The sequence below is a fragment of the Benincasa hispida genome, chromosome 12 (genome assembly GCF_009727055.1).
Source record: "Benincasa hispida cultivar B227 chromosome 12, ASM972705v1, whole genome shotgun sequence".
Lineage (NCBI taxonomy): Eukaryota > Viridiplantae > Streptophyta > Magnoliopsida > Cucurbitales > Cucurbitaceae > Benincasa > Benincasa hispida.
This window is the reverse complement of record NC_052360.1, coordinates 50,897,896-50,911,686: the sequence shown is the minus strand read 5'-3', so window position 1 is coordinate 50,911,686 and position 13,791 is coordinate 50,897,896. Positions and strand designations below refer to the sequence as shown.

At 33.1% G+C, this 13,791-nt stretch overlaps 2 protein-coding genes across 2 annotated transcripts; one reads left to right on the top strand and one right to left on the bottom strand.

Annotated features, from left to right (window-relative positions):
* The first annotated feature begins 9,007 nt into the window (after positions 1–9,007).
* On the top strand, positions 9,008–10,388 carry LOC120068217 (protein PROTON GRADIENT REGULATION 5, chloroplastic-like). The gene is made up of 2 exons (XM_039019925.1): positions 9,008–9,467; positions 10,149–10,388. The coding sequence occupies exons 1-2, from the start codon at positions 9,189–9,191 to the stop codon at positions 10,251–10,253; spliced, it is 384 nt and encodes a 127-aa protein (XP_038875853.1). The 5' UTR covers positions 9,008–9,188; the 3' UTR covers positions 10,254–10,388.
* Positions 10,389–10,531: 143 nt separating this feature from the next.
* Positions 10,532–12,705, bottom strand: LOC120068216 (eukaryotic translation initiation factor). The gene is made up of 5 exons (XM_039019924.1): positions 12,411–12,705; positions 11,956–12,124; positions 11,728–11,853; positions 10,860–10,925; positions 10,532–10,768 (listed from the first exon to the last, which is right to left on the bottom strand). Exons 1-5 carry the CDS (start codon positions 12,605–12,607, stop codon positions 10,721–10,723), a joined length of 606 nt encoding a protein of 201 aa, XP_038875852.1. The 5' UTR covers positions 12,608–12,705; the 3' UTR covers positions 10,532–10,720.
* Positions 12,706–13,791: the final 1,086 nt, after the last annotated feature.

Sequence of the window (13,791 nt, the reverse complement as noted above, 5' to 3'; positions counted from 1 at the left end):
GTAAAAGGTGACTCACTCTTCATAGTCTCGACAAAGGGACATAGTGCAAAATCAGAGGGCTTGGAACCTTTTCATCCTTTAAAATAGGTGTCTCTCTAATGTTGGTGGATGTCTCGTTTTCTTTTGAGCTGGAGGCTCGTGCCTTGTCGCCCGCTTCTTTCCCTGTATCTACTAGTGACTTTGAAATATTGATGCAACGTTGACATTATCACACCATTTCCATGAATCCAAGGACGTCCTAGTAGCACCTTATAGGTGGTCTGCGAGTCTATAACATGAAACAACGTGTCAGCCTTCAGATCGCCAATGAGGAATTCTGAGTGTATCATGCCTATCGCCCTTTGACTACCTTGGTTAAAACCTTGAATCACGAACTTGCTATTTGACAATTCTTCCATGAGGATGCCCAATTGTTTCATGGTCGTCCTAGGCATTATATTAACAGTTGATTCGTTGTCGATGAGAGTTCGACCAACTCTCTGTTCTCGAATGTATCCCGAGATGTACAAAGGCCTGTTGTGTAGTTTTGATCCCAACAGATCTTCATCTGAGAAACCTATGGATGTACAACATGAGGCATACACGTGTGTTGTAGAGGTCGATACATCAGATGCATTGGATTCTAACAATGCGTCGATGAGGGTCGTGTTGGCCACTTGAGGGAGTGACAATAAGTCATTCATGCTGAACGACGATAAGTCTTCTGATTCTTCCCTAATTTTTTATGAACTTAGAGGTGTATCATCTTCTTCTATCATGCTGACAATGTGACATGCGACAACCTTTGGCACTTTCCTCGAATTACGGCCATGGAAGTTCTCCGAAAGGAAATATGCTAATGTCATCTGTCGCCTGGGTTAAGGGAGGTCCTCCTCTTCCTCCTTAACAAGCTTGGGTTTCCGAGCCTTTTTTCCCTTTCCTTTTCTGAGTTTTGCTCCCTCTTCTATAACTCTGATAGAAGCGTGAATCTTTTTGGATAGGACTCGAATTTCTCTTCCTTCGGCGCATTACAAGAATCCAGCCTTCGTCATCATCACTGTTAACGTGTTCTTCTCTGTTTTGAAAATTTGAGATTTTGACCTCTTGCTGAAATCGTACAACCATAGGCTCAAAGGTCCCAAACTGGACCAAACTCTCTTTTTTATCATAACGTATAATTGATGTTAGAGCGCTCGGAGTTACTGCCACCACGGCATGATTTGTTTGAGCAACCTCGTCCAGGTTTAACTCAATCTTCCTTTCCCGAGCCAACCTCAGGATCAGCTCTTTAACACGAATCATTTTTCGATCGGGTGGCTAATGATCCTGTGATACTTGTAGTAATTAGGATCGTTTACCTTCCCTTCTTATTCCGATCGTTTACATTCCGGTACTGGATAAGTTGCTTTTCCAGTAGTTGCTCAAGCAGATCTGCAACATCGGAGTCAAGAAATGGATAAACTTTTTCCTGCCTCTCCTTCAAAGTTAGACGACGTCTTTCACCTCGTCTATCTTTTCAATTTTCTTCTCCTTCCCTTTCAAGGAAAACTTCAGCTGGGTCACATTAACGACCATTGATTCCTTCATGGCACCTTTCACAATCTTCTCAGCACCCTTTATCTCTTTCTTATTCTTCTTCACCTCAGGGATAAAAAAAATCCTTCATTCCCCTCGATGCTCAGTTCTATGTCATGGCCATGAGTCACCATTCTTCAAATGGACGAGGCTTTAATCCCTACAGAATATAGAGAAGTCCCCAGTGCATACCTTGGGTGCATATTTCTACAGTAGAAAGTTTGATGAGTCGGTCTTTGCAATCCAGACTCAAAGCTCTCCATCGGTTGATGTAGTCGATGACTGGTTCCCCTTTCTGTAACTTGGAGTTTGTCAACTCCATCATGTTGACAATGTGTCTAGTGTTGTAGAAACAGTTCATGAATTCCCTTTCAAGCTACTCCCAGCTGTCAATCGTCTCAAGCTTCAAGTCAGTGTACCAGCCGAAGCATTTCCTTCGATGGTTCTGACAAACTGCTTAACTAGCAGATTTCCCCTGGTTCTTGCGTTCTCGCATATTTCCACAAAGTAGGCAATGTGTTGTTTTGGGTTGCCCTTTCCATCGAATTGCTGGAACTTCGAGGGTTGATAACTAGCAGGCATTCACAAGATGTCAATTTTCTGAGTGTATGACTTGGAATACATGAAAGATGTCTAAGACGGGCCTCCATACTGAGCCCTTATGAAGGTCAAGATCATATCCTGCAGTTGTTGGATTGACAGAGAACCAACAAAAGCTGATTGTTGCAATTGATTCTCCTATAGCATGGTCTTTCCTTTGTTATTTGCTTTAACAGTAAGAGCTTGGCTTAATTCAGTAGCTTTTCAAGACTGCATCTGTTCTTTTAAGGCAGCAATCTCATGATCTCGCTCTTCAACGACCTTCATTAGAAAATTTATCTTTTTTTTCTTCATTTCTTTCATGGTCACCTTATGGCCACCTCGGTTTTTACATCCACCATCATGATAGAAATCACATCTGGGTATGATTTCCTTTTTTACTTGCTGGAGGCAGAAGTAGAGTTGTCAAACAGGGGATTCTCCTTGATGACAATCTTGCCTTTAGGAAATTTTGTCATCTGCCTCAGGATGTTGTGCGTGATGACAGAACTTTGCTTTTGCTTTTACATCACCTCCTTTGAACGATTACGGGTGGCAGGTCCCGTGTAGGAGTCGCTTGCAGCAGTTACCTTAGATGCACCTTTCTTTGGTGCCATTGATTTGTTTGGATGTTGAGAGACAAATGAAAGGTAGAGAGGTCATATCAGGTGTGCCAATTTGTTCACATGAGGCTTCCAGAGAAACTTATTTCGTGGAAATTGAACTTTTGTATTTGTTTTGATTTCAGTATAGCATGTATAATCTCTAATATATAATTCTTTGATGCGTTTAAAATAAAATTTAATTTTTAAGTTGGTTTATCTTGTTGGATGATCGGTCTTTAGGCTTGTTGATTTTCTTGGATGATCGGCCTTTGGGCTTGATGATCTTCTTGGATGATCGACCTTTTGGCTTGTTGATCTTCTTGGATGATCGACCTTTGGGCTTGTTAATCTTCTTGGATGATCGACCTTTGGGTTTGATGATCTTCTTGGAGGATTAGTGTTCTCACAAGGCTTTCCGAGAAACTTGTTTTGTAGAGTTGAACTTGAGTTGGTGTTGATGTTGATGTTGACTTGATGCTCTGATTCTCTCTCAGTTGAATGCGTACGCCTGATGTATAGAAGCGGAGCATGTGGATGTTCTTGAGCTTGGAGTCTTAGAAGAATGCTTGTATCTTTAAATGACTTCAATCTTCAAGTGTGGTCAGAATGTTTGTATCTTCAAAGTGACCTTCTCTACTTTTTTTTCTTTTGTTTGATACAAAGAGAATGGGAGAGAGAGGGTGAAAGTGAGGAAACATGGAATTCATCTAATGTCTCTATTAACTCCTTTATGTGGGGAGTTACATTTTATTTAATTAAGATTAAATAAAATTATTTATTTAGTTTAATTAAATAAAACTATTTATTTAGTTTAATTAAACAAATAAAAACAATAACCATTTAAATCATATTTAAATGGTACCTTCTCACATAACCTGTAGTTTTAATGCGCATCTAATATGCATTAATTTTAACCTATAGTTTTGATTTAATCAATTTAATTAAATTCAAAATTCAATTAAATAAAATAATTAATTAATTATCCAATTAAATATAAATTTCTCATTTGAATCATATTCAAATATATTTCTCTCATTTAACCTATAGTTTTAATGTGTATCCAATGCATATTATTTTTAACCTATAGTTTTCAATATGAATCTTATTCATATTAAATTAATATTTCATTCTCTCATTTATTAATTTTGAATCATATCCAAAATTAATAATAAAGTCTAAAATTAAAATTTATATTAAAATATATCAACATGTATTGAGATAATTTGCCATTAAATTGAATTTGAACATTTCAAATTCAATTTAATGGCAAATTATCTCAATACTCTTTGCAAGCTAGGAAGGGGACCTAATGGATCTGCAAATCAGAAGCTCTAACAATGTAAGATTAATTTACAAGTTAGAAAGGGGATCTAATGGATCTGCAGATCAGAAGCTCTAACGATGTAAGATTAATTGGCTAAACTCATATATTCATTAACTGTGGGTACACTTCACTAAAGACCCACAACTATACTCTTCTCACTACAGATATACTTTTGTGTCCACGGATATATAATAGCAAATTAGTCTTTCATGAGTGTTCATAACACTAGCTAGGTCAAATTACTATTTTACCCCTGGGTTACCTCTACATCCTTAAGTATCAATGCTCTTCTAATGAACAACCTTTTTATGGTCCAACCATTAAATAAAAATCCCTCTCGGGCCAGCGAAAGGGTAGGGCCTTTTGTTTAAGTCCGGAGACAGCACTTAAGGGAACACTTGTCTACTTACCCTAAAGTCAGGAAGAAGTAAAATCCATCTTGTATGATTATGTTCCCAGCTACCCACTCGGTCTTATCCCCAAAATGGTAGGCCTATTGAGTCGGCAAACTTGCCACTCTCACCTATTCAAATCAAAGGACAATCCCTCGTGAACAAGAGTTCATAATATACCCAAGAGTAAGACTAAGTTGTGTAGGTCATCCTATTGAAATAGAAACTTAACTAGCCAACGGAGTTACATCTAGTGGTTACTATTTCATGGTCTGGTCTTGTGCAAACTCATTGCCCAAGATACCTTCACTCGCGTGTCTCCTACACGTACGCATTGAATCACTGCATTTGTATCAAATACAAAGTGGGTCGTATCCATAGTATTACCAGGATAAGGTACCCAACCTTACCCCTATACTATAGACTTTTTAGGTTGTATCTTGAACATCGATTCCTATATGTCTCTACATATATTCAAGACATATAAGACAACCTAGAATGTTAGTTTATTGGATTTTAGGGTCCATAAGACAAAATTAAATAAAATATCAACATTAATAACTATTTATTAATGACGGTCATTTAATTGCATTCACTATCCACGAGTTTTAGGGCATAAAATTCAACAAACTCCCACTTGAACTAAAATCATAGTGAGGGAAAAAAGTACATCTTTCATATAATTTATACTTTTAAAAAGTATATTTACTCGTTTCTTATTTCCCGTTTCCTTCTTTTTTAGAATAATAAATAGAAATATGTTTGATAACTATTCTTGTCTCCTGTTTCTTGAAAGGAAAAAAAAAACGGAAACTTGTTTGATAACTATTCTTATTTCTCGTTTCTTGTATTTTTTTGTCTTTACATTTTTTCTCATATTTTATAGTTTAAATATAATCTAATTATATAAAATAAAATATATATAGCATGCATCAAAATATAAAAAAATAATTATCAAATATACATAAGTCCCGATGTAAAATTAATAACTATAATACAATTGTTTATCATTCATATGTTGCTAAAATTTGGTTTACAATATTATTTCTCAGTCAAGTTATTTGTTTTAAATTTTAAATGATGTAGTCTCAAATCTAACTCAATTATAGTATTATGTAAAAATATTTAAATGAACCTAAATGAATATCTTAATAAACAAAATTTAGATAATGTAGAATTATAATTGGTTTCATATATAAGAAATTTTTAAAAATAAAATTTAAATATATATATATATATATATATATATATATATATAAATTCATATTGCAAATTTAAAATTTAAAATTCAAGAAATAGTTATATATACATATTGAAAAGGGAAATTATTTTGAACGACAAAACAGCTGAAAATATTTACAAATAATAGTAAAATATCATAGTCTATCTGCGATAGATTATTATTTGTGACTGACACAGATAGACACACATATTAGTTTATCGCGGTTTATCGCAGATAAACAATATAATTGTGTTATATTTGTAAATATTTTGGTTCATCTTCTTATATTTGAAAACAACCCTTTTGAAAATCAAAATAATGTATAAATCTAAATACTTAAAAAGTCAAAATTAAATTTGCTATATTTATAAATACTTAGTTCATTTTCCTATATTTGAAAACAACTCATTTGAAAATTTGAAAAAAAAAAAATCTAAATAATATATAAATCTAAATATTTAAAAATTAAAAATTAAAAATTAAATTAACATATAGATATAAAATAATGAAGGAAATAAATAAAAATAAAAGAAAGAAACAAGTATAAAAGAAATATAAAATATATATAGAGAGAAAAAAATGAAATATAAAAGAAAGAGAAAAATAAAATAACATGAAGTTATAAAATATTTGGAGCAAGTTTCGTCACCAATTAACCAAGTCTACAATTTAATATATTTTAAAAACAACTTTAAATAAAATAGAAACAAAATAAGAGAAACTACTTTTTGTAGTTTATCAAATTTTATCCAATTTTTAGAAACATTTATGAAATTATAAAAAAATAGAAATGAATACAGTTAAATCAGTTTCTTAAAAAAATGAGAAACAGAAACAAGAAACAAGAAGCGAGAACGTTATCAAATGGGGCCTAAGTTATTAGCCTATAAATAGCAACTTGTTTCTTCATTTGTAGCATTTCATTCCAAATTAAATTTCATTCTTTCTTTCTTTTGATCTTGAGTTGAGTTGAGTTGAGAGTAAGTATTCAAGATTCTGTCAGATCCAAGTAATTCAAGGTTACAGTTTTACCAGAGTTCTACCGGAGTTAGTCATTGTATCTTATTGAGATGATCATTATAGTTTACTTATAGCCCATACAGAGCGAATAATTATCTTCAGAACAACATTCATCAAAAGCGTGTCTTGATTACATTTTTGAATCCCCAAAGATTTTAAATATTTTTTTCAAGTCTTTGGTTATTTCTATATCAAAGCTTTATTAGACCATATGATTTACATTTGAGTTTGAATATTATATATTTGAATGCATTGTTTCTAGTTGAAGTGTAATTAGGTTGCTAGTGTATTTAATTCTTATATATGATCATTACTCTCAACATTTACAATTTGTCCCAAAAAAAATGAAGCATTAAATGGAGATGTGGAAAAAACAACGAAACACTTGAATAACACAAATTTGAGACGTGTTCTTTTCTCATTGTAGGTTACTCAATATACGCTCTCTACATATTAGAGATAAAGCCACGTCCACAGCGAAACACTTGAATAACACAAATTTAAGATGTGATCTTTTCTGATTATAGGTTACGCAATATATGCTCCCCACTTATTAGAGATAAAGCCATGTTAATGAGCCAACACAAACAATCCCATTCAAATTCAAATTCCCTATGTATATAAGTACAAAATTCAATTTTTTTTCCCAAAATTATGGGCATCATAAATCCAACACAAAAAATTCTCAATTTTAGTAATTTAGGCTCGTTTGCTATTTGTTTTAATTATTTGTTTCTTTAATCTACTATGGTTTTCATCTGCCACTTAAAATTTTAGCCAAATTTCAAATTTAAAAACACATGTTTCTAAAAATTACTTTTTTTTTCTAGTTTTCAAAACTTTGTTTGATTTTTTAAAATATTGATGAAAAACATATAATAAAGCACAAAAAAAATATGCCTATAAATTTAATTTTCAAAAACCAAATAATAAAAAAACAAAGTCTTAATTTCTTAACTTTAGTTTGGAACAATTTGATCCTTAAATTTTAGCATGGAATAATTGAGTCTCTACACCTCCAAATTTATAACATTTTTTCTCCAATTTAAAAAGAAAAATCTTCAAAATTATATGTCAAATTATAGTAAAGATATATATATATTTTTTTCCGCGATATGTGAGGTGAAGAAATTGAACATTTGACTTCAAGATTTATAGAACACACTAAGTCATTTTGACATAGTAAAGAAAATTGATAAACATCATCTCTTTATAACCCATTTATCGATCTATATTTCATCAAATCTTAAAAAAAATCAAATTTTCCACAATTAAAACTATATCATTACAACTTTTAAGTAAAAGTACTAAATTTTCACCCATTGAAATTTAGAGACTAATTTATTGTTTTCATAAAAGTTTATGGATACTTTTTTTAACCTATTAAAAAACAATGTTAAAAAACATGTTTAAAGGTCGTTTGGTCCAACGAGTGAAATTAATATATTGGAGTTAGTAATTTTATGTTTGAGGTGTAGAGTTATTAAGATGAAGTTACTTGATAACTGTGAAAAGTAGCCAGCTTAAGATGTACCCATTTATTGTGAAGCCCCAACTTCACCCAATTAAAAATGTCATGCGACAATTTATTTTTTAAAAAAATTAATAGAATACTATTTTTTAGTGTGGAGAGGAATAGAGAGTATGAGACTTAGGTGTAACATAGGTTGTACATAAATATTGTTGAAAATATGGAGTTATTCAATAAATATAAAAAATAAAAATAGAAGGGAATATAGAGTTTATCGATAAATACGAAAAGTAGCAAAAAAAAAAAAAACTACGCGATAACTATGTAAACTTCAATAGTGTTTACTATAAAAGTTGAGTTGTCTACACCAATTTAAGAAGTTGATAGGCCAAATGGCCACGTATATATACATTTTTTTTTTTAAATAGTGTATATATATCTTTGAAAAATAGTGTATGTATATTGTATACAACTTTTATGATAAATTCTCATTATTATTTTTATTTTAATAATAATTACAATTTTGTATTCGAAATATATGGAGCTATACTTTTTTTTTTTTTTTTTTAAGGAGAGAGTCAATTTCCAAACCTAGGTATCAAAATAGAAGAATCCATCTCAAATTTATGAACACCTTAAAAATAAAATTAATAAAAATAAAATCCTGAAATGGGGCCGTGTCATCTTCTTCGCGGCGGAGAAAGAGCCACGGCGATAAGATTACCAGAAGACAGGGCCCCTTTTCGAATACAATTCAACAACGCTGGTTTTCTTTCTTAGTAATTATGGACCGTAGGAAGCAATCAATTACACGAACATATTCAATTTTCAATTCAATTCGATTCACATCTCTGCTTTTGAAACTAAACGCCAAAACCCTAACCAAATGTGTGGCTCATAACCTTCTCTCTCAATCTCCAATTTCCATTACCCACAATTCGCATCCAAATAACAAATAGAGAAGCATACAGAGGGAGGAGGAGTTGGAACTCAATTGTACGTCGAGGAAGAAGCTGTTTCAATGGCGGCGACTTCCATTTCTGCAACGGGATTGTGCTGTTCCTCTTCTTTCTTTGGAGGATGGGGGTCTGCGGTGGCTGGAGAGGACTACGCGGCGCTGGTGGCTAAGCAGGGGCCGGTGCAAGTGGGAATGGGGAAACCGGTGAGATTCCGGCCGATGATGAAGAACGTGAATGAAGGGAAAGGGGTTTTTGCGCCATTGGTTGTGGTTACTCGGAATATCATCGGTAAGAAGCGCTTCAATCAGCTTAGAGGCAAAGCAATTGCCTTGCATTCCCAGGTACTTTTTTGTTTTTTTTCCCCCCTATAGCTCAATTTGTTAGTTTTCTAGCTTTTTATTTGCCTAAATCCAACAAGCTAAATAACCTACAAGAATATTTCCCTACCCAAAGAGAAAAAAAACAAGAACACAAATTAATTCTAGATCACTACCGCACCATTCTATCATTCGGAGTCGTTAAACTCCTCCTGGAGTCTTACGATTTCATAAAACACATCCAAAACTTGAGAGTAGAGTAACATAGTTAAGATTACTCTTAGGACACATTTACCAATCCATAATAAAAATTGGTGTTATAGAATTTCATCGGAATCGAAATGGATTTAAATCGCGAAAGTAGTTGGTTACAATTATGAATGTACCACATTTATCGTTACCATTTGACCATTAATGATAAAGATATCAGTAAATATGGTAGATTCATTCTTGTACTGACAGCAATGCTAACATAGTTTTAAAACACAAATTGATTGATCACCCTCCATTAGTTAATCAATTTGCATATTTTATTACATATTGGATGATGAACCTCACATATCATTATAAGTACAAAAACATGGTAAACAACAATAAACATAATACATTAGATCCTACTTTTTAGATTACCTTTCATTTATTACTTTACCTTTGGGGTAAACATGAACTTAAATGTAGTGATGTGGAAGTGGTGTTGTTTCTCAGGTAATCACAGAATTTTGCAAATCAATTGGAGCAGATGGAAAGCAAAGACAAGGGCTAATCAGGCTGGCCAAGAAGAATGGAGAAAGACTTGGGTTCCTTGCCTGAGATTTCATCACAACTGGAATTTCAATCTCTTCCCTTCTTCTTATCTCCTCTCCTGCTTTCTATTCCATTCAGTTCATCAGCTGTAATATTATTTTCTTAAAACACACTTTAGAATGAAACACCCATTTAGACACAGGAGATGCTTCATTTTTCTGTAATCAATATTCAAAATGAAACACCCATCACAAGCTGCTGCTCTCTTAAGATGATTATGGAAACATACAATACAATTATACATAATATTAGTATATTGCTTCATTTCTCAATAGGAATGGATCTAAATAATAAATTGACAAGGCTACTACATTGAAGGAAAAATCTGAACATTCAAAACATGGAAGATCTTAATTGATTTGTCTTGGAATAAAAAACAAACCCAAAAAAAAGAAATGTAACAATGACGAGTATGTCAAAATATAATGTTTAGCATCTTCCTCAAAATTTAGCAGCTCAACATGATCAATTGATCAAACACTGTATCGAGCTTTTGCTGACTTTTCCCTTCTCAAATCCTCCTGTAACCAAGCAAAACAAATACAGATTTAATTGAAGAAATGGGAAGAATGGAAGAGAAATTTGTCAACGACCATCAAACTGAAAGCTTACGTGAAAGCTGAAGGAAATCTTGTCGGTGACGTCGATAATCTCCTTCCATTTCCTACCGATGCTCATCTGCACCGAATAGTAATAGAATGAGTCACAGAGTGTCTGATATTTACTTAAAACAAGTTATAAAATGCTGAAGAAAAGGAGCAAAGCTAGTTATTTCCTATTTCCTGAAGTCATCTCTGCTTAAAAATTCGACTTGCAAAACAACAAAAAGACGGAATACCACTGGTAAAGTGAATCAGCCAAAGCCTAGAACATTCTCCCTCTAGTCCCTTACTGATTGAGGTTAAACTTGGGTTCTAAATGTCATGTAATAAAATTATTTGAGAAGATAAACGCAACATATTATTCATGCAATGACTCTCCATCTAAGGAAATAGATGAACGATACGAAAAAAAACAAGAAAAAGTGCATTAACATTAAGTACAGTAATCCTTAACACATGTACGAAATTGAGCAAAACTTTATGTTTAGAGAAGCCAAATTTCAGAATAAACAAAGAAAGCCAATCCAAAAAAGACAGCCCAAAACGGTGCTAAAATAAAAGATTCATACATCACATTTGGTAATCCATACATCAAAAGATTCACGACAAGAACCATAACTTTCATTAGTTCATATAAGCAGACAACAGGACATCATCTCAGAAATGCATGAACATGAAATAGGATTTCATAAAGGATCATAGTTGGCAAGAAGAACCAAACCAGAGTCTCAGAGATAAGATGATAGTGAATGAAGTTTGTGCTGAGAAGATGCAATAATCTCGTCGATGGCGGGCTTACGGTGCCATACATACTACTATATACAAAATCAACAAAATGTGCAAACGCAGCACAGTACAAATAAGAAATAAGGCCAAACCTGAGCAGCTTCATTTGTTGCTGTCTTGGTCCACAGGGCAAGTTTGTCCTGCCTCTGGCGCACACTGGCAACTACGCCGCAGATCTCATCAGACTCCTCGAATTGTTCCCCAATCAAAGCCATCAACTATCCATAACAAAGATATGCAGTTTCAGACCAAATTAGTTCATGCGGCAAACAATAAACTTTAGCAGCATAGAATGAAAATAATATCTAAGGTTTCTATACCGTTTCCAGCCACATGCTATCGAGGTTAGCCTTTCTACTGCTGGTGACAGTCCATTTTCCTCCATTAGCGCACTCAGGATCTTCCCATTTCGGTTCAACTCCAGATTTGAACAGGTGAAAATCTGCATTAGCCGGCAACTTGCTCGGCTTGAATAACTGATCGTACAAACTGCATAAAAGCCCGAAATCACAAATCGTAGATAAAGAATCTGGTCTACTGGGATTTTTCTAATTCACTCGAACTAAATCAGGGTTCAACTTCAAAGAAAAACGAAAACACAACCCACACCGTAAAATTCAAAGAAAAACATATATATGAATGAAACAGATCTCCTCAAAACCCAGTAGGGCAAAATTAACATCAACGGAGCTATGCCCTAATCTACCAAAACATAGATTAGCGCCACCTACCTCCAAATTTAAACATCGATGGAGAAGAGGATCGAAAAACTTACCACCAAAATTCTTCGACGGTGTCGAAGGTATAGACCTTGCGCAGAGAGGTGCCCCAAGCAGCACCTTGCTTCGGCCTGGACTGGTTATCAAACCAAAAGGTCCATTTTCTCTCCAATTTATGGGACTGCTGATTGGAATCGGCTAATTCTGTGGCGACCGCCGCCGCAGCACCCTCCACCGTTACCTCACCGGCCATATCTTGGGCGCTGAAAATACCCCCTTTTCCTTGGACAAATTGGGGGTAAGAAAAGGGAAATTATCGATGAATGGACAAAGTAGAAACGAAGTTTTATGCTTTAAAGTTCAAACTTCGTAGATTGGGTTTTTTTCTGTACAGCAATTCGTCTTCTCGGATTCGATAGGCGGAGACTGACCCCAGCTTTTGACAAAAGCCCTAGGCCCAAAACTTTGGACCCAGCTCCTATACCCAAGCCCATGGCCCGTAAAATTTTTACCAAAAAAAGGAACAAATAAAAAATAAACGATGACAAAATAGTCAGCATTTGTCTCCAAATTTTGAAGTCAATGTCTATTTGGTACTTGAAATTTCACATTTTAATTGCAGGGATTTAAGGAATGATTCTAAATAGTCTATAAATTTCTTTGACCGTTAATTAACTCACAATAGGACGATTGACATTGATAATACATGATATATTTAACAAAAAATAAATAGTAACGACAAGATACATTGGTGGTGTCTAAATTTTCAAGTTAGTAGCTATTTGATACTTAAGTTTCAAAAGGTACTAATCATTGAGATTTAAGGAATGATTTGAAATAGTCTATAAGTTTCTTTGACAATTAGTCGATCTTAACTATTGACATTGATTATTTAATAAGAGTTAAAAAGTAATTAATCTTAAAAAATATCACATAACATATTTTTACTTAGTACAATTTTTTAATTTTCTTTTCATTTAACAATATTTTCTTCTTTTTTTTTTTTTCCAAAAAGTTACTCTTCTAATCTTTCAAGTTTTGATTTTGGTTTCAACTTTACTACAAATTCCAAAATGTTACAAATTTAATTTTTTTTCCTTTTTAAGATTAGAGTTTTATTTCAATTTGGTTCCATGTTTCAAGTTTACCCTTTTAACGTTATTTTTTCTCACTAAAAACTCGCGTTTAGTCTTTAGTGTTAATATTTATCAATTAATTTAAAAGAATTACAATTAATTAAATTTTACAATTTTTTCATCACTATTAAAATTAATTTTAAAATTTTATTTCATAATTATTTTAAATTAATTAATAGACATTAACATTAAAGGCTGAAGTCAATATTTAATTAAAAAAAATTGGAGATTCAAATATAATATTTTGAAACATATAGATCATGTTGAAATAAAACTCAAATCGGAACTAAGTTAAAATTAA

Bases quoted from the DNA above. Each gene is read 5' to 3' on its own strand.
- LOC120068217 (XM_039019925.1), top strand. From the start codon at position 9,189: ATGGCGGCGACTTCCATTTCTGCAACGGGATTGTGCTGTTCCTCTTCT. The intron at 9,468-10,148 runs GTACTTTTTTGT...GTTGTTTCTCAG, and splicing joins CAATTGCCTTGCATTCCCAG to GTAATCACAGAATTTTGCAA.
- LOC120068216 (XM_039019924.1), bottom strand. From the start codon at position 12,607: ATGGCCGGTGAGGTAACGGTGGAGGGTGCTGCGGCGGCGGTCGCCACA. The intron at 11,854-11,955 runs GTATAGAAACCT...TGTTATGGATAG, and splicing joins ATAGCATGTGGCTGGAAACG to TTGATGGCTTTGATTGGGGA. The intron at 10,769-10,859 runs GTAAGCTTTCAG...GCTTGGTTACAG, and splicing joins AGATTTCCTTCAGCTTTCAC to GAGGATTTGAGAAGGGAAAA.